The following is a 16,068-nucleotide window of genomic DNA, read 5'->3' on the forward strand; positions in this document are numbered from 1 at the left end:
GACACACAAGTGATGGTCCGTGTGCCAGCAGATCAGGCTATGATCTTCAGGCCAAGAGCTCACATCTCTTGGTCAGCCCAAGCTTTAAAAGGTCACCAGTTTTCCTTTCTGAGTCTCTTGCCGCAAGGTAAAAAGGCAAAGGTTCCCTTGCTCGAAAGCCAGTCGAATCCGACTCTAGGGTTGTGGTGCTCATCTCCGTTTCAAAGCCGAAGAGCCAGCGCTGTCCGAAGGTACTGTCATGTCAAACCCATCTATGAGAACCCAGCCATGCCTGCTACCCAGTCTACATGGCGCTCAGTCATCCAGGTGGCCTCAGGGGTGAAAGCAAACCTGTACAGGTTGTTATGGAATACTGGTAAGAAAGCAGCTGGAACATTCAGTAAAAATACCTAAAACAGACTAGAGCTTTTCTCACCATATGAGATTTTTTTGTTCTGTATTAATCACTGCTGTGACTGCAGCAGCATGCCTATTGGTAACGAAGCTTCTGTACAGGAGTCTGTTGTACATTTTATTCCATCAGCACAACTCCCCCCCCCCCGGCCGAATTTTCCCTCCACTATACCACCTAAGGACTTTTTGAGGGCTTTTAAAAAACCTGTAATTGCTGTCGTACTATAATGTTATAGCATTATCACAATACTACTATATATTATTTTTTAAAAATTAAATTCCTTTAAAAAGCCATCCAGTGGCACAGCGGGGGAAATGACATCCACAAAGGGTTGATGGCACAAAAATGGCATCAAGGTGGGCAGGACGTTTGCAAGACAAGAAAATGTGCACCTTTCCATTCAGTTGGTATGTTAACATGCTTGGCTCACAGTCTTCCCAAAAAAAGATTGGAGAAAAGCGTGTTTTAGAAGGAGCATACTGAGGCCCTTCACTACCCAAAGGTGTCTCAGAGCGTCTTACAAACTCCTTTCCCTTCCCCTCCCCACAACTGACACAGAGTGCTGAGACAGCTCTGACAGAAACTGCTCTTTTTCAAGTACAGCTCTTATCAGAACTAAGGCTCGCCCAAGGTCATCCAGCAGGTGTAAAAGAGGAGTGGGGAATCAAACCCAGTTCTCCCAGATTAGAGTCCGCGCACTTAACCACTACACCAAACTGGCTCTGGAGAGGATGACTGGAGCACTGGTTTCCAACTTACTGTTATGGCGACCCACAAGTTCAAATTTACTTACTGTGCCTACCCGTTGATTTATCGTCGCATGAATTTTGGACCATAGGTTTTTGATAGCCATTGTTTTTGTGCATTTCAGCGGCAAGTTTGTCTGTTTTGTAACTGTTACTTGAATTTAAGTTACCCAAGCAAAAATATACTTAACACACCTATTAATGTTGAATTTGTTGAAATACTTATGGCACTTACACAAGTTATTCACAGCTCTTTTATGCAAATGTAAAAACACAACTATCTGATTGCAGGTTATAGCGTCATGAGCTACAAAAATTATAGACACAGCAAATGGATCTTGTTGAGCCTTGAAGGTTACCAAATCTGTTTTTTTTTTTCCTTTGGCTATTTACACATTTTAAAAAATAGCACCAAGAATGAATGCATCGCTTCCACATCCCTGCCAGAATGCACAATCTTTTGCATGTTTACTCAGAAGTAAGTGTCCATATTGAACAGGGCTTCCTCCCAGGTAAGTAGGCACAGGATTGCTTTGTAAGAAAGTCAAAGGAGCAGGGGGAGGGATTTGGCCTCATCTGGCCATACAAAATCATGTTCACTGTGCTGCTAGCTGTTTGGAAAGTTACAGCAATAGAGGAGAGAAAAACACTATGATTTCTTTATAAAATTAACTGTATAAAATGGGTTTTAAATTTTCTGAACCAACTATTTTATTTTTCTCACAACACTGGGGTGCACTGCATGGCTATACAGGCCAACTTGGAAGTCATTATAGGGCTAGTTCTGGCTGTAATCCCAATATTTTACTCTATAATATTGGTATGAGCTTTCGGTATGGACATATTGCACAGGGATCCATTACATCAACGAGTGATTGAGTGGGTAGGTGATGCAACTGTACCAGCAAGAAACTCAAGCTACTGTCACCCCCCGAGTGTCCTGGCTGAAGCTAGGCTTGCCAACCTCCAGGTGGGGTCTGGAGTTCTCCTGGAATTGCACCTGACCTTCAGACTACAGAAATTAGCTTTGGGGGGGGGGTGCTCTAAGGCATCACATCCTGGTGAGCTCCCTCCCCAGGCTCCACACCTAACTATCCAGGAATTTCCCAGCCCTGAGTTGGCAGCCCTGACACTTGAGATCAGGATACTGTAGTCAGATATACTGCAGCTTATTCTCAGTATCGATGCCCTCTAATTTCCCCCGAGTGTGTACTGCCTTGCTTCCTCAGTTCTGTCTGTTGTTCCCTTCCTTGTCTCATTTGAGACCTGCTTCAGATGCTGCCCTAGGGATCGACTTCTTTGTGCAGTGGCCGGATGGATGATCTCACACATCACTGCTCCCTCATGCAGACAATGTTGTGTATTGTACGGGTCCCCTGTGCCAATGCCAAAACCATGTGGATGCCTGATCTTCATGATTTTCTCCTTTCAAAAAAAATGGGGAGGGGGGTATTGCACGGGCCAGACTGAGCACCCATTAAGAGCCCTGCATCACACAATGTTATCTACATGATGGAGGGAGTCACATGGAATTCACTGCCACAGGAAGTGGTGGCGGCTACAAGCATGGACGGCTTCAAAAGGGAATTAGATAAGCATATGGAGCAGAGGTCCATCAGTGGCTATTAGCCACAAGGTATAGATAGGGACTCTGGGGCAAGTGATGCTCTGTCATCTTAGTGCTTGGGGGGGTCAACAGTGGGAGGGCTTCTAATGTCCTGGCCCCACTGGTGGACCTCCTGATGGCACTGGTATTTCTGGCCACTGTGTGACACAGAGCGTTGAACTGGATGGGCCTTTGGCCTGATCCAACATTGGCATCTCTTATGTTCTTATGTTCTTAATAGTTAAAGGGCCTGTTACCAGTTAAGAGGCAGTCTGTCAGGAGTTTATATAAAGCAAACCTTCCAAAAAAACTGAACCAGCCTTCTCTATCTTCCTCCACTCTGTGTCCTTTCTCTTTTACTGAGTCACTTCCTAGTCAATTTCCCCTCAGGGTCTGTCTTCCTTCTGTGTCTCTAAATTCTTTCTGTCTTTACCCCAGCCTTCTCACTTACTTCCTCCTACTTTCATATGGGGGAAGAGATGACCGACTCATCTTCCACACAGACAATGTCACCATTTGGGGGTAAGTATCAGAATTACAAACAGGACTTGTTCTTTCTGGAGATTAGTCTGCTTGGATTTCCTTGTTCCCTTTCCAGCAGTCGTACAGTGCCAAGAAATTTCCATTGTGCCTGGCTAGAGCAGGCCTCATTCCTCTTGACGGGTCACATTGTACAGGCCTCATTGTGGGGGATTTTCATTCCTGTTTCAGGAGACTTTGAAAGTTACAAGATGTTACAGCAACTTGACTTCTGTCTTCTGTATAAACTTTTATATCTCGATGTGGCGTGCAGGGCTTCCACTCAATCACTGCTTTGATTTCCACGGTGTAAAATGTTGCCGCTTTTAAACTTCGCTTGCCAGCTTGACTCTTCCATCAAAAAGAGATGGAAAGTTGATCCAACCCTTCTGTCCCCTCGCCCCCCCCTTCCCCTCCAGGGCTTCTAACTTGCCAAAGAGGCCTTTCCGTCCTTTGACTTTGATATATTAGCTTCAAATTCCTTATCAGACTTTTCATAGCAGGATTGAACATCCCAGCAGGGCAAGAGGCACACACTCGAGTAAAACTGAAAGGCATTTCTCTGTTTAGGTCCAGCATTTAATACCCCACCAACAGCTTCGTTCAGCGACTGCCAAGATATAGCAACAATTGAAACATGAATCATAAGAACACTAAAAAAAAGCCATGCACAAATCAACTAACAGTTAATAAGAGTGGCTCACACTGAGATGCCAAGTGCACTTTTAAATTAAAAAGGGATTTTGGGAGCTCTTCTGAACTGTAGAAAGGAGTTTGGTTATTGTTGCCCAGAGGGGGTGTTTGCATGTATATATTTAATGACTTCCTAATTCCTAAAAATGTTTATGTCAGATAGCTTATAGTAACGTTATTGTTGTTGTTTTCGTATTGGTATTATTATTGTTGTTGTTATCATCACCAACATTATAAGGTTCCTTTTAAAATCAGTATGAGCAGAGGACCCACAAGGGCTTGGGGGGTAGACTACATTCATAGGGTCCACAAGGGCTTGGGGGGTAGACTACATTCATAGGGTTAGCAGCTGCAGGTTGGGAAATATCTGGAGATTTGGGGGCGGAGCCTGAGGAGGGCAGGGTTTGGGAAGGGGGGGAATTCAATGCCACAGAATCTACCTACCAAAGTGGCCATTTTCTCCAGGTGAACTGATCTCTGTCACCTGGAGATCAGTCGTAATAGTGGGAGATGTCCAGCCAGCGCCTGGAGAATGGCAACCCTAGCTGATATAGGTAGATCCTTAATCTATTGAGGTCAGTGTTGTGTACTCTGATTGACAGCAGCTCTACAGGGTCTCAGGGCAAGGTCTTTCACATCACTTACTATCCAGTCCAAAAGCTGAAGATGCCTGGGCTTGATCCTGGAATCTTTTTTATGCAAAGCAGATATGTTGCCACAAGGGGTGTGCAAAAAAATCAATAAATCAGGGTGTTTTTTAAAATTTGAGCCTATTGGACCCGAAAAATATCAGTATTCCTGAATATTCCCGAATGCCAATATTGGTTTTGTATTGAGATTTGGGTGAATATTCGGGATACCCGAATCTGTTTGGCTCCATTATATTGGTTGGGGGGTTGACCCCATAGGGCAGTGGTGGCGAACCTATGGCACGGGTGCCAGAGGTGGCACTCAGAGCCCTCTCTGTGGGCACGCGTGCCATCGCCCCAGCCAGGCCCAGACCATCATTAAAGTGTCGAATTCTCTGCCAAATAATTTTAAGTAAATGAAAGCATTTGGGATTGCTTTCCTTACTTTGTTGGGATCATCTTAAGTTAATGTATGGGTTGTTTTTTTCTAAAGTAAAACCTCAATATTCAGGTTAAATTGCCGTGTTGGCACTTTGCGATAAATAAGTGGGTTTTGGGTCGCAGTTTGGGCACTCGGTCTCTAAAAGGTTTGCCATCACTGCCATAGGGTATAACGGAGAACGGATTTAAGCCCTAAATGCTTGCTGAGTTCACTCACCAAGTTGTGTTGCCACGGCAGCGTGACTCTACAAGTGAACTCAGCAAGCATTTTATGACCCGAAAATACCGATATATATACCGAGCGCATACCCCTAGTTGCCACTGAGCCATGGCTTCAGCCCAGCTCATATCAGTGGAGGCTTATTGTCATTGGTATGGGTGTGGAAGGTAAGTTTTGTTGGCCCCACAACAATCTCTTAGTATAGCACTTAGTTTTTCCAGTAGGAGTGAATGGGATTTCAGGACACCATTGGCCCAAGTCTGTCTGCATATAAACTGTGTGTCTAATTGCCACCTGGTTACTTTCTCCCATAGAACTCAATGATTCTTGTTCTACATTCTAAAGGTAATAATTTTGTCACTGGTTTGGCTTAAAATGGCTGGAAGCTGGTACCGGAGAAGGCTTCTTCAAGAAGGTTTCAGCCCCGTTGTTATCAGTGAGACAGTGAACCATGTCCTTAAACCTCTCCCGCGGAACTCAACAGGACTTAAAAGTTAGATTCAAGTACAATGTCCAGTAGCACCTTAGAGATCAACAAGATTTTTAGAGTATGAGCTTTCAAGAGTCAAATATGTGACAAAGTGAGCTTTGGCTGCCATTACACGCACTAAGTAATCCACTTTCAATGCACTTTCCAACTGGGTTTTGCCAGTTCACACAGTAAAATCCTGTTGGAAAGTGGATTGAAAGTGGATTATTTAGTGTGCGTGTGTGACCGCAGTCTCTGTCTCTTGAAAAAGAAATCTCGTTGATCTCTAAGGTGCTACTGGACATGAGTCCAGCTGTCCTACTGCAGATTAATGTAGCTACCCTCTGAAACCGGATTAAAACATGTTTACCAATCATATTGTCTGGCTATCACCCAGACTTTTATAGCCAGCCTTATATCTGCCATTCTCGCAGCTGTAAATGTTTCTGAGGAATAGAATCATGGTCAACAACAGCTGGCCAGGAAACAGGCCAAGAAGGAAAGTGGATGGAGGACTATTTTTGAACATATAAGACTGTTCGGTAGAAATGAGGCTGCAGAACTGTTCCACAGCCAATTCCACCACTTGGCAAAATAATTAAATCAAGCTTGGGAAAGAGCACAATTTGGTCCAATCCACCCTGTGACTTTCCCTTGTTTGCTCCCATCAAAGTGTACTGGTGCAGCCCTCCCAGGAGACAAGGGCTGGGGCTCAGCAGGGCAGGTCACGGGCAGGTTGCAAAGAGTAACCGGGGTCCAGTCCAAAAGTCAGGGATTCAGAGAGCAAGTATGCCATGTCCAGTCTAGTGTCAAGGGATCCAGGCAAGTCCAAGTCCAGGGGGTCCAGAAAAGCCGATAGTCAGGTCCTGTCCGAGGGTCAATGTTCCAGTGGTCCGGCCAGTGGTTCAGTAGCAATGTGCACTTGTTGCATCCACAAAACTGCTGCCTCTCTGGGCTGATTTTATAGCCAAGTCTTAACGAGCTACACTCCCATCCCATTCCTTGGCAGTCATCCTGAAACTACTCATCCATCTCGTCAGCTGACGATGGGCCGTGAATCTCACACTCCTTCTCCTTTCCTGCAACTCTGTACACTTCTGACAGCATTGGCACTGCAGGGGCGTGGGTGAACCAGGTGGGCTGGGAGTGGCTTCTGAAGTTTACTGCTTCAGAGCTACAAGGCTGGCTGCAGGCAGCTTTTTGTCTGAGGAATCTGTGCCGTCACTGAGCACAGGCTGACTTAGGATACAAAGGGTCCGATGTGCAACACAGTTCTGCACAAGCTCCACCACAGCACCCTTGTACTACTCTGATTTGTTTTGCTTTCTGCTCTATTTTGCCTTTCAATGAGAAAATCCACTGAAAATCCATTGTTCTACTTCTGAGTGTACAAAGCCTTATTCCTGTGGGTTGTATCCCTTTGATCCCAATAATGAAAATTTGTCTCCACTCCTTTTCTGAATATCGACTTGAATGGCAGTTTGCCTCTTATATGTATGCTGCATTATCTTCAGCGCTTGGAATGGTTTGCATACTGGTCTTTAAACACACAGGCATTTTTTTTTTTTTAATGACTACATGGGCATGATAAAAGCTGCATTTTTCTGGGACCCGCTTACTAAGAAATGCTGCTGTATTCCATAAATTGCAGTTTATAATTTGTTTATGTCTAGTAAATGGCCTGTTTGTCTGTAAAGTACTTCATAAAGAAGGGCAAACATAATTATATTTGTAGTTAAACTGATTTTGACTGAAAAGCACAAAAAGGTAGTATGTCAAGCTAATAGGGCTGAAAAATAATGGTGTTTATTGTGGCAACTGCTGAAAGAGCTGATTCTTTCAAGAGATTAAAAAATCATGATATTCATACAACTATCTGGGCTACTTTCCTCCCTCCCTCCCTCCCTTGTTAAAATGCTTGGAGCCATTTAAACCCCTGCTTTTTACTCCCCACCACTCAGATGTTCTTTTCATGAAGAGCAGAAAGCAGGGGTTTAAATGTCTCAGAGCCACTTAAACCCCTGCTTTCTGCTCCTCATGAAAAGCAGCAGAAAGCAGAGGGCATGAAAGCAGTGGGGAGCAGAAAGCAGAGGTTCGTATCAGAACTGAGAGTCAGTTTGGTGTAGTGGTTTAGGAGTGTAGACTCTAATCTGGGAGAACCAGGTTTAATTCCCCACTCCTCCACATGCAGCTGCTGGTGTGACCCTGGGTCAGTCATAAGTTCTTTCAGAGCTGTTCTCTCAAGGGCAGTTCTTGAGAGAGCTCTCTCAGCCCCACCTACCTCACAGGCAGTGTTCCCTCTAAACTGGGTTACTGTGAGCTAGCTCAAAGTTTTTTAGCCTCCGGCTCACACATTTTTGTCTTAGTTCAGGAAGAATGGCTCCAGAGCAAAGTAATTTATGCAGTAGCCAAATCACTTGCTCACAACTTTAATGCCGGTAGCTCATAAAGTAGAATTTTTGCTCACAGGACTCCACAGCTTAGAAGGAGCATTGCTCACAGGGTGTCTGTTGCGGGGAGGGGAAAGGAAAGGGATTGTAATCCGCTCTGAGACTCCTTTGGGTAGTGAAGGGCGGAGTATAAATCCAGTCTTTTCATCTTCATCTTTCCTTCTGTCCCCAGTCCTTTTTCTCCTAATTCAGCCCAATGAAGCCTGGAATGGTGGTGGGGTTTGGGAGGGGAATAAAGTCACGCTTGGTGAAGGCAACAGCAGTAGCCACGCCGCTTCATGGCTCAGTTGCTAACGAATTATGTATATGCATTCACCAGCAGTGATAGGTCTATCTAGATGGGCGGGATGCTTATATATGTATCTGTGTCTGTTAACCATGACTGGGCAAATAGCAGTTCCCCCAGCAGTCTGAGATTAGGAAAAGGTTATGGGCAGAAAGCTTAAAACTCCCCTCCCCAAATGCCATAGTCCTATTTTGAATCATGGCCCTAAGTTAAAAAAAAATCACTGGTGTCTCCAAACTGGAAACTCCCTTTGCTTGTCTGTCTTGGCCTGAGTTGACTATAACGTTTCCATCTTTCCCCTGCACCCCACTTCAAGGCATTCCTTATGTTCCTTATGTTCTTATGTTCTCTGTGTCAAACAGCCCAGGTCAAATTCCTGACCTCTTAAAAGGGACACCGCAAAAAGCAGGATTGAAAAAGACATCTGACTGCAACCTTGACAGTTGCTGCCAATCAAATTAAGAGTGCTGAACTGATAACAATGGGGTATGTTCACCTAACCCGTAGGGTTGCCAACTCTGGGTTGGGAAATACCTGGGGATTTGGCGTTGGAGCCTGGGGTGGCTGGCATTTAAGGAGGGGAGGGACCTGAACAGGGTATAATTCCATAGTGTTCACCCTCCAAAGCAGCCATTTCCTCCAGGAGAACTGATCTCTGTCATCTGGAGATCAGTTGAAATTCCAGGAGATCTCCAGGCCCCACCTGAAGGCTGGCAACACTAATCATTATTTGAGAGAATGAACTGAAAACAGTTGGGGCTTAATGCTCCACCTGATGGCCCACGGAAATTCTGTTCCCTGTTGGGGGACTGACGTTGCTTGAATAATAACATGTACTAATGAAAAGAGGTTTTTATCCCCCTCCTTGTAAACTTGGTTTGTTGTTGTTTTAATTGCCCATCATTTTCCAGAGGAGAAAGCTGCTGACTGCCAGCAGCATTTTCTCTTATTGAAGTGAGTTTTTAATGACTGCCGGCCCCCACAAAGAGGGGAACGGGAAGGAAGCTAGTCACAGAACTGCAGCGCTGACTTTTGTATATTATACAAAAGAGAAATGGCTTTCCGTGAAAACAAAACAGCCAGTCAATCTGGAATCTTTTTCCAAAAAGGAAAAGAAAATGAGCTTGTGACAAGTCTACCGCATCAGCTGATGGTTTTCAAACCACCACCACTACCACCGCGACTCCCTTCCTATGTCCAGTGAGCCAGCTTCATTCTGTATGTTGTATAGTACTCTCAGAGGTCATTTCGGGGGGGAACGCGGGGGAACGCAGTCCCCCCGGGTGAGGTGCAGGGGGCGGGGCACATGACAAAGCCCCGCCCCCTGCTTCCGGCCGCCCCGCTTCCAGCCCTCATTCAGCCAGGAGGAGTCAGGAGAAGAGGGAGGGTAAGTTGCTTCCTCCCCACCTCTCCCCACCCCTGCCTGCCTGGGGCCAGGGAGGGCCTTGGCGGGGCTTCCTCGCACTCCCGCTGGCCTTGCAGGTCCACCACCGGGCCCCTGATGTCAGGGGGTGTGGCATATGCTAATGAGTTATGCTAATGAGTTCCCCTAGCTCTTTTTCTACGAAATGACCCCTGAGTACTCTAGTGCTTAATTCTGGTTTTTAGATGTAGAACTTCATGGACATTTCCACCACTTCTTTTCCCAACAGATTTCCAGATTAGTGTTTTTAGGTTTTGACTAAGATGGTTGCATTTTGTGTTAGGGTTCCTGGGTCTCCACCTGGGACAGGGAATCCCCTGTTCCCGTTTACCACCACTGCTCCAGCAGCTGATAGAAGGGGAAAATAACATTAAAAAATCATTGTCAGGCAATGACATGGACCGATTCCCCACAAGCAGCTGTGTCACCCTCGCTCATCCATTTGCTCTCGCTCGCCTTCACTCATCCAATTTCACACTATTCACTGTGTGGCCACATTATGACCTGCATCTCCCCCCCCCCCCCCACTTTTCCCCCCCCCTTTTTTTTTTCCAGATGCGGGGGAAATCGAGGGGAGATGCAGGTCAAAATGTGGCTGTGCAGCGAATAGTGTGAAATTGACCAATGCAACTGGGGCAAATGGAAGAGCGAGGGTGGCACAGTTGCTTGTGGGGAATTGGTCATGATGTCATTTCCAGGGAAAACCTGGAACTAACGTTGGCCTGCTGTAGGAATACAGTGCGCTCAATATTTCTTTAACGGAAACCGTAAAGTTGTAAATATGAAATGTACAAAAGTAATAGTAATACATTCAAGTTGTAAGTTCAAATACAAAGAGATAGAAGATGACAACGACAGGACGGTGGTCTCCGGAATGCGATGCCGTTTCGACAAACGTCTTCTTCTAACCAAGAGTCTATAAGTTGATGATGTATGAAAAATTGCACTTCAATGGAAAAGCTGCCCAATTCACATGGAGTTCAATAGTTTCACCTATTTCATTGCATAAGTAATGGAGAATAACATCTCTCAAACAGAATAAAGCTTAAAGAAATATTGAGCGCACTGTGTACAGTTCTTGTGGTTCTATCTTTGCATGTCTGCTGTAGGAATAGCTAGAATCTCTATAGTTTGAGGTTCTCCTTGCCGTGAATCCAGGTAATAAAAGATATAGTCAACGAATCTCAAGTAGTAGAGAAATATCTGTAGGCTGGTGCTGAGATCTGCTATAAATATATTGGCCAGATGGCAATGGGGTTGACTTGAAGATACAGAATATCCCCCAAATCTGAAATTGCTGTTGTTGATGAGGAAATCATAAATATCAACAGCCAGAAGTCCCATAGTATCAGCAAGGATGATATTCCAGAGGGTTTGCAGGCCATCTTTGTGTTGAATCTTGGTGTGAATAGATTCCACAGCATCGGTCTACTATGGCTACCAAATGCCCAAAGATTTTCTGCAAAGGAACCTTAAGCTCTCTGCAATTTGTAAGGCTTGGCTATTGATCACAGTCCTTTTGAGCTGGGTGTACAATCCTGGAACTTCAGCCTGAGGCCATTCTGACATTTGGTCTTGGATGCATGGGGACAAGGCGTTGAAATGTCTGCAATTCTGAAAATTATTCAAAAACTGGACTAGGAAACCCGGTACAGCCTGCTGCAAATGGTGAATTAATGATGGCCATGTGGGAAAGAGGCGGCAGTCTGGGATGTTAGGAGCTCTGAGCAGACCAAAGACGCCCCCAGATTTAACATTTAGCATTTGGCAAATTATTCTAGCAATTAAGCCAAAGGTTGTAGTCATCAAAGCACCTCCTACATAGCATGCTCAATATCATTGCTGGCACCATTTCAAGGGAAATGGTTTGACAGTCATAGACAAAATTGCTTATTTTGCCAAGAGCACAGAAGCAGTTAGTGTCTGGTGTTACAGTGCCATCTTAAGCAGTGTTACACCCCTTCTAAGCCCATTAACTTCCATGGACTTAGAAGGGAGTAACTCTATTTAGGATAGAGCTCTTTAGATGGTTTTGTTCTCACATCAGCCTTGGAAGGTAAGCCACTGTTTTGCTGACACAGAACCTGAGTGACATGTGTGCATCCACCTGGGATTTGAGGCTGCTCACTCATACAACAACATCCAGTACTTTATTGACTAGTTTAAAGAGGATCTAATAGTAGCATGACATGATCAACAAGCAATTTTCCAGAAAAAGAACAACACGATCCCGTTTGTCTATTAAAATGAGTAAGACTTGACATGGCGATTGCAGTAAGGCGCAAATCGATTGAAAGGACTGAAGAATTACTGAGTAGGGACCTTGATATTTGGGCTGAATATTACCATAATCGTGGCTCATCCCAAGTGCAGGAAAAACAGAAGGCTCCTATTTCCATATAAATAACAATCACACCAACCATGAACTGAATGTCTACCTTAATGTCACCCAACTTACACACAACCATACACCTAAGTACGTTGGCATTACCCTGGACAGGACCTTGAGCTATAAACACCATCTTACCAATGTAGCAGCAAAAATATGCACACAAAACAACATTCTCCAAAAATTATGTGGTACAACTTGACGTGCTTCAGTGTGGTTCAACATCCCCCATGTCCACAAACTTGATGTCCAATTCATCGTTGTATTAATTGTTGTATTAATTGTTGTATTAACAATGAGAACCATCGTCAGATGCATTAAACACACTCTGATCTATTGGTTACCTACATTGTGCCACATTGTTCCCCTGCATCTCCAAAGGCAAGATGCTCTTCTTCATAAAGATAGAAATATCACTGAAAACAGAGAGTTGTCCATCCACAAAGACATGACAGTACAACACACAATGAGAAATAGCAATAAGAACAAAACTGTGCACAAAATTACTCACCAAAAATCTTCAAAAAAGGTAGCATTTATACAACAGGAATATTTTATAATCTCAAAATATCTGGCCCATAATAACAGTACAAATATCCACAAAGGAGAAGGCTGAATGAGTATACAATTGTGACATCAATCTTCAGCACTCACCCAGGATATGCTTAAGGAACAAGAGAAAAATAATTCCATTCAAAGGTTCACGTAGTTCCTTTTTGCCTGGAAGTTTCCACTTTTTCAATTTCCCTAAGGACAAGTTTTTCAAAGACAGCAATAGATGGATCTGAATGGGGAGGTATGAATGTAGATTTGGGACGAAACCTGTGCATTTCTATACCCTGTGACTCTCCAAAAAAAAAGTTCTTAACCTGAATTGTCTAGTGAGAAAAAATATGTCAACCCTTGTACGGAAAGAATCATAATAAGAAGCTGGAACAAGCCCTAAACCTAATTGGAGTATACGTACTTCATTTGGAGAGAGAGGTCAGGAGGATAGATTTATGATGAGGCTCTCCTCCTGCCACAAAGACATGGCGGATGCGGGCCTATCCAGACTAAAGTCCTGATACCTGGCAATAAGATCTACACAAATCCTGCAATCACAAAATTTCAATCTAGGGAATGAATGGTTGCAAACATGGATGCAATTAGTTCCACCCAATATCTATAACCTGATAAACACCAACGATAGGCCCACAGGATTTGACTTGCCACGTAAAGTATGGAAGATGGCTAATAGAATACGAACAGGCTTTGGCAGTTGCACAGACCTGTTGTCTAAATGGGGCAAAATACTAGGACCTGAATGTAATTGTGGTACAGCCCACCAAACTATTTTCCATCTGTCACAGGAATGTGAGTGTCATGCTTTCTGGGGAGATGTGACGGAGCTCTTTGTACTCTCCCCAGTTGCGATTGAGTGGATTGAATATCTAGATATTAGTATTTTGGGAGATTGCCCAATCTGTCTGCATAACCATTGTATTTACTTGGTTACCTATTTTATATTATTATATGCTTCCTGTGTGTTACTCTGCCATACAATAAATAAAATAAATAGTAAAAACCGCATAGCCATTTTAAGAAGCAAAGACATAACTGGGTGGTCTGTGAAAAGTAAAGAAGGGACTATTGTCAAGGAAGATCAACTTGTGAAAAAAGACAGAGATTTGCAGGATGTGATCACCCTAGCTAGGGTACACACAGGAAAGGGACACATAGCATAGACACATGGACAATTACAAGTGGGAGGGAAGGGAGCATGGCCTTTTTCAGTACACAGGTGATGCGTTTTATGCTGAAAGAACATAAGGAACCCTGGGTCAGTCCTCTGAGCTGGCTTCCTTCCGCCAGCTGGAGATAATGGGCAGGGAAGAGACTATGATGGCTCCTCCGGCTATTTGTTCGAGCAGAGGGGAAACAAGGACGATTACTAGCCATTGTTGGAGTAATAATTCATGGCCTCTCCATAATTGCCTTGCATTTCTACAAACAGCTGACAAATCTAGCATGCCATTGACTCGTCCTCTGCTCTTTCCCGGCTGCTCACCGTATTCCTTCACACTAGCAGCGGTGCCTGATGCTCTTTCATGTGGAAGAATCAATAGTCTATTTGAAGTTTTCACGAAATCTTGAGACGGCAGCCCAATTTTCACTGAAAAGTACAATTTCAGGGTATGGGGTTGATTTGTTGTGTGTGTGTGTCCTGATTTTACAGGAAGACATTTAAACCCTTTGGAGAAAAAACTCTTTAAAGCAATTTTTCTCGATGAGAAAAAAATAGACTGGATTCTACACAGAACAAGTGGAGCTGTGCTAGAAGAAGGCAGCCTCCTTGCCTATCCTTCTCACCGTATCCCGCTTTGACCCCTGAAATCATGGTTGTTTGAGGCAGTGGACCCCAAAAGGTGTGACTGGGCAAATCGGGAGTCTACAGCAGTAGGAGGGAATAAGCAAAAATTCCCACCCCTTCCTCCATAACGAGTGCTACTGCTTCGCCAGTGGAACCCCTGTATAGGAGCAAGCCTATGACTTTCTAAGTAGTCAAAAATTTTCATTAGTACACATTTCATTGCCTGTTTTCATTTGTATTATTATTTATTTATTTTCGATTTATATTGCCCGCTTTGCCCACCTGTAGGCCATCCTGTTGATAAAACCACCCAGTTTCTGAATTTAAATAAACATACCAATGTCAAGTTTATGCTAACTTTCCAGGGACAGTATTTGCATGCATGGGGATTATATATTCTCTTCAGACTGCACCTCGCATAGCAGCAGTTTCTAGAAGCAGAAATTCGCCTACTGCAGAGGATAGGCTTGCCAAGTCCCCCCGGGGGGCGGGGAAACCCCCGCCCCAGAAGCCCGTTCCCCACCGCCGGCGGATCGGGCCCTGGGGGGAACCCCACCCTAGCGTGCGCGTCACCAGGAAGTGACGTTATGACGCTGGGCACGCTGGGGGCGGGACCAGGGTCATCTGAGGGAAAACTCTATGGTTTCCCCTCAGATGGTCGTTGCCCCGCCCCAGCGTGCCCGCCATCATAACGTCACTTCCTGGTGATGTGCATGCGGCGCGCGCTCCAGCCGCGGACCGGGAGTCCCCCGGTAAGAAGATTTTTCCACTTGGCAACCCTAGCAGAGGATGAAAATATCATTCATGCTTTCCCCTTTCCTAAGTGGTGGGAAGTTGTTCGGGAGCCCTACTGTGAGAACTGGGGAAAGTCACTGGAGGCTTGTGTTATATTTAGAAATATACAGGGAGAGCTGGTGGGAAGCCAATAGGCCCCCCAGGCAGCTGGGACTTGCCTTGAAGCATCATTAGTTCTTCAAAACAACCATAGCATCCTTGCACCCCCTCCATCCCACAGCTTCATGCCTGTTAAGCAATTAATTCTGTTCTCTTCAGCTTTCACCCTGCGACCATGACAGAATTTATTATTTTTTTTCCTGGCATTGTTTTAAAATACAGCATGCAGTTGTGTGAGCTATAGTGAAAGGGACAGACTGGCAAGGGGGGAAAGGTCAAGTATTATTTTCCCTCCGGCCTTTCCCCCACCAACAACTGCCACTCTTAAACCACTTTTACCTCAGCTGGAGAAAACCTACAGACGTTTATCTCAGTAGGGGCAAAAGCCGCTTGTGGCAGCAATTGTTAGTTGAAAAAGAAGTTGTGAGGAAAAAATGTTAAATAGCCCACCGGTAATATATCATTCCATCCTGAGTGTGACTCCAATTACCTTCCATAATGGACTTTTAGGTAAAAACTTGTGTGGGGGTCCGGCACTGGCCATTAAGGAAAACCT

The 16,068-nt window shown here is 44.6% G+C and overlaps 1 protein-coding gene across 1 annotated transcript in view; it reads left to right on the forward strand.

Annotated features, from left to right (window-relative positions):
• The first annotated feature begins 267 nt into the window (after positions 1 to 267).
• Positions 268 to 16,068, forward strand: part of ADAMTS12 (ADAM metallopeptidase with thrombospondin type 1 motif 12) — a 131,171-nt gene continuing 115,370 nt past the window's right edge. Inside the window, exons 1-2 of the mRNA XM_015422520.1 lie at positions 268 to 355; positions 3,185 to 3,268. Coding sequence (XP_015278006.1) covers positions 268 to 355; positions 3,185 to 3,268 — 172 coding nt within the window. The remainder of the gene's footprint in view (positions 356 to 3,184; positions 3,269 to 16,068) is intronic.

The sequence above is a fragment of the Gekko japonicus genome, unplaced genomic scaffold, assembly GCF_001447785.1.
Source record: "Gekko japonicus isolate JY-2015 unplaced genomic scaffold, Gekko_japonicus_V1.1 scaffold1302, whole genome shotgun sequence".
Taxonomy (NCBI): domain Eukaryota; kingdom Metazoa; phylum Chordata; class Lepidosauria; order Squamata; family Gekkonidae; genus Gekko; species Gekko japonicus.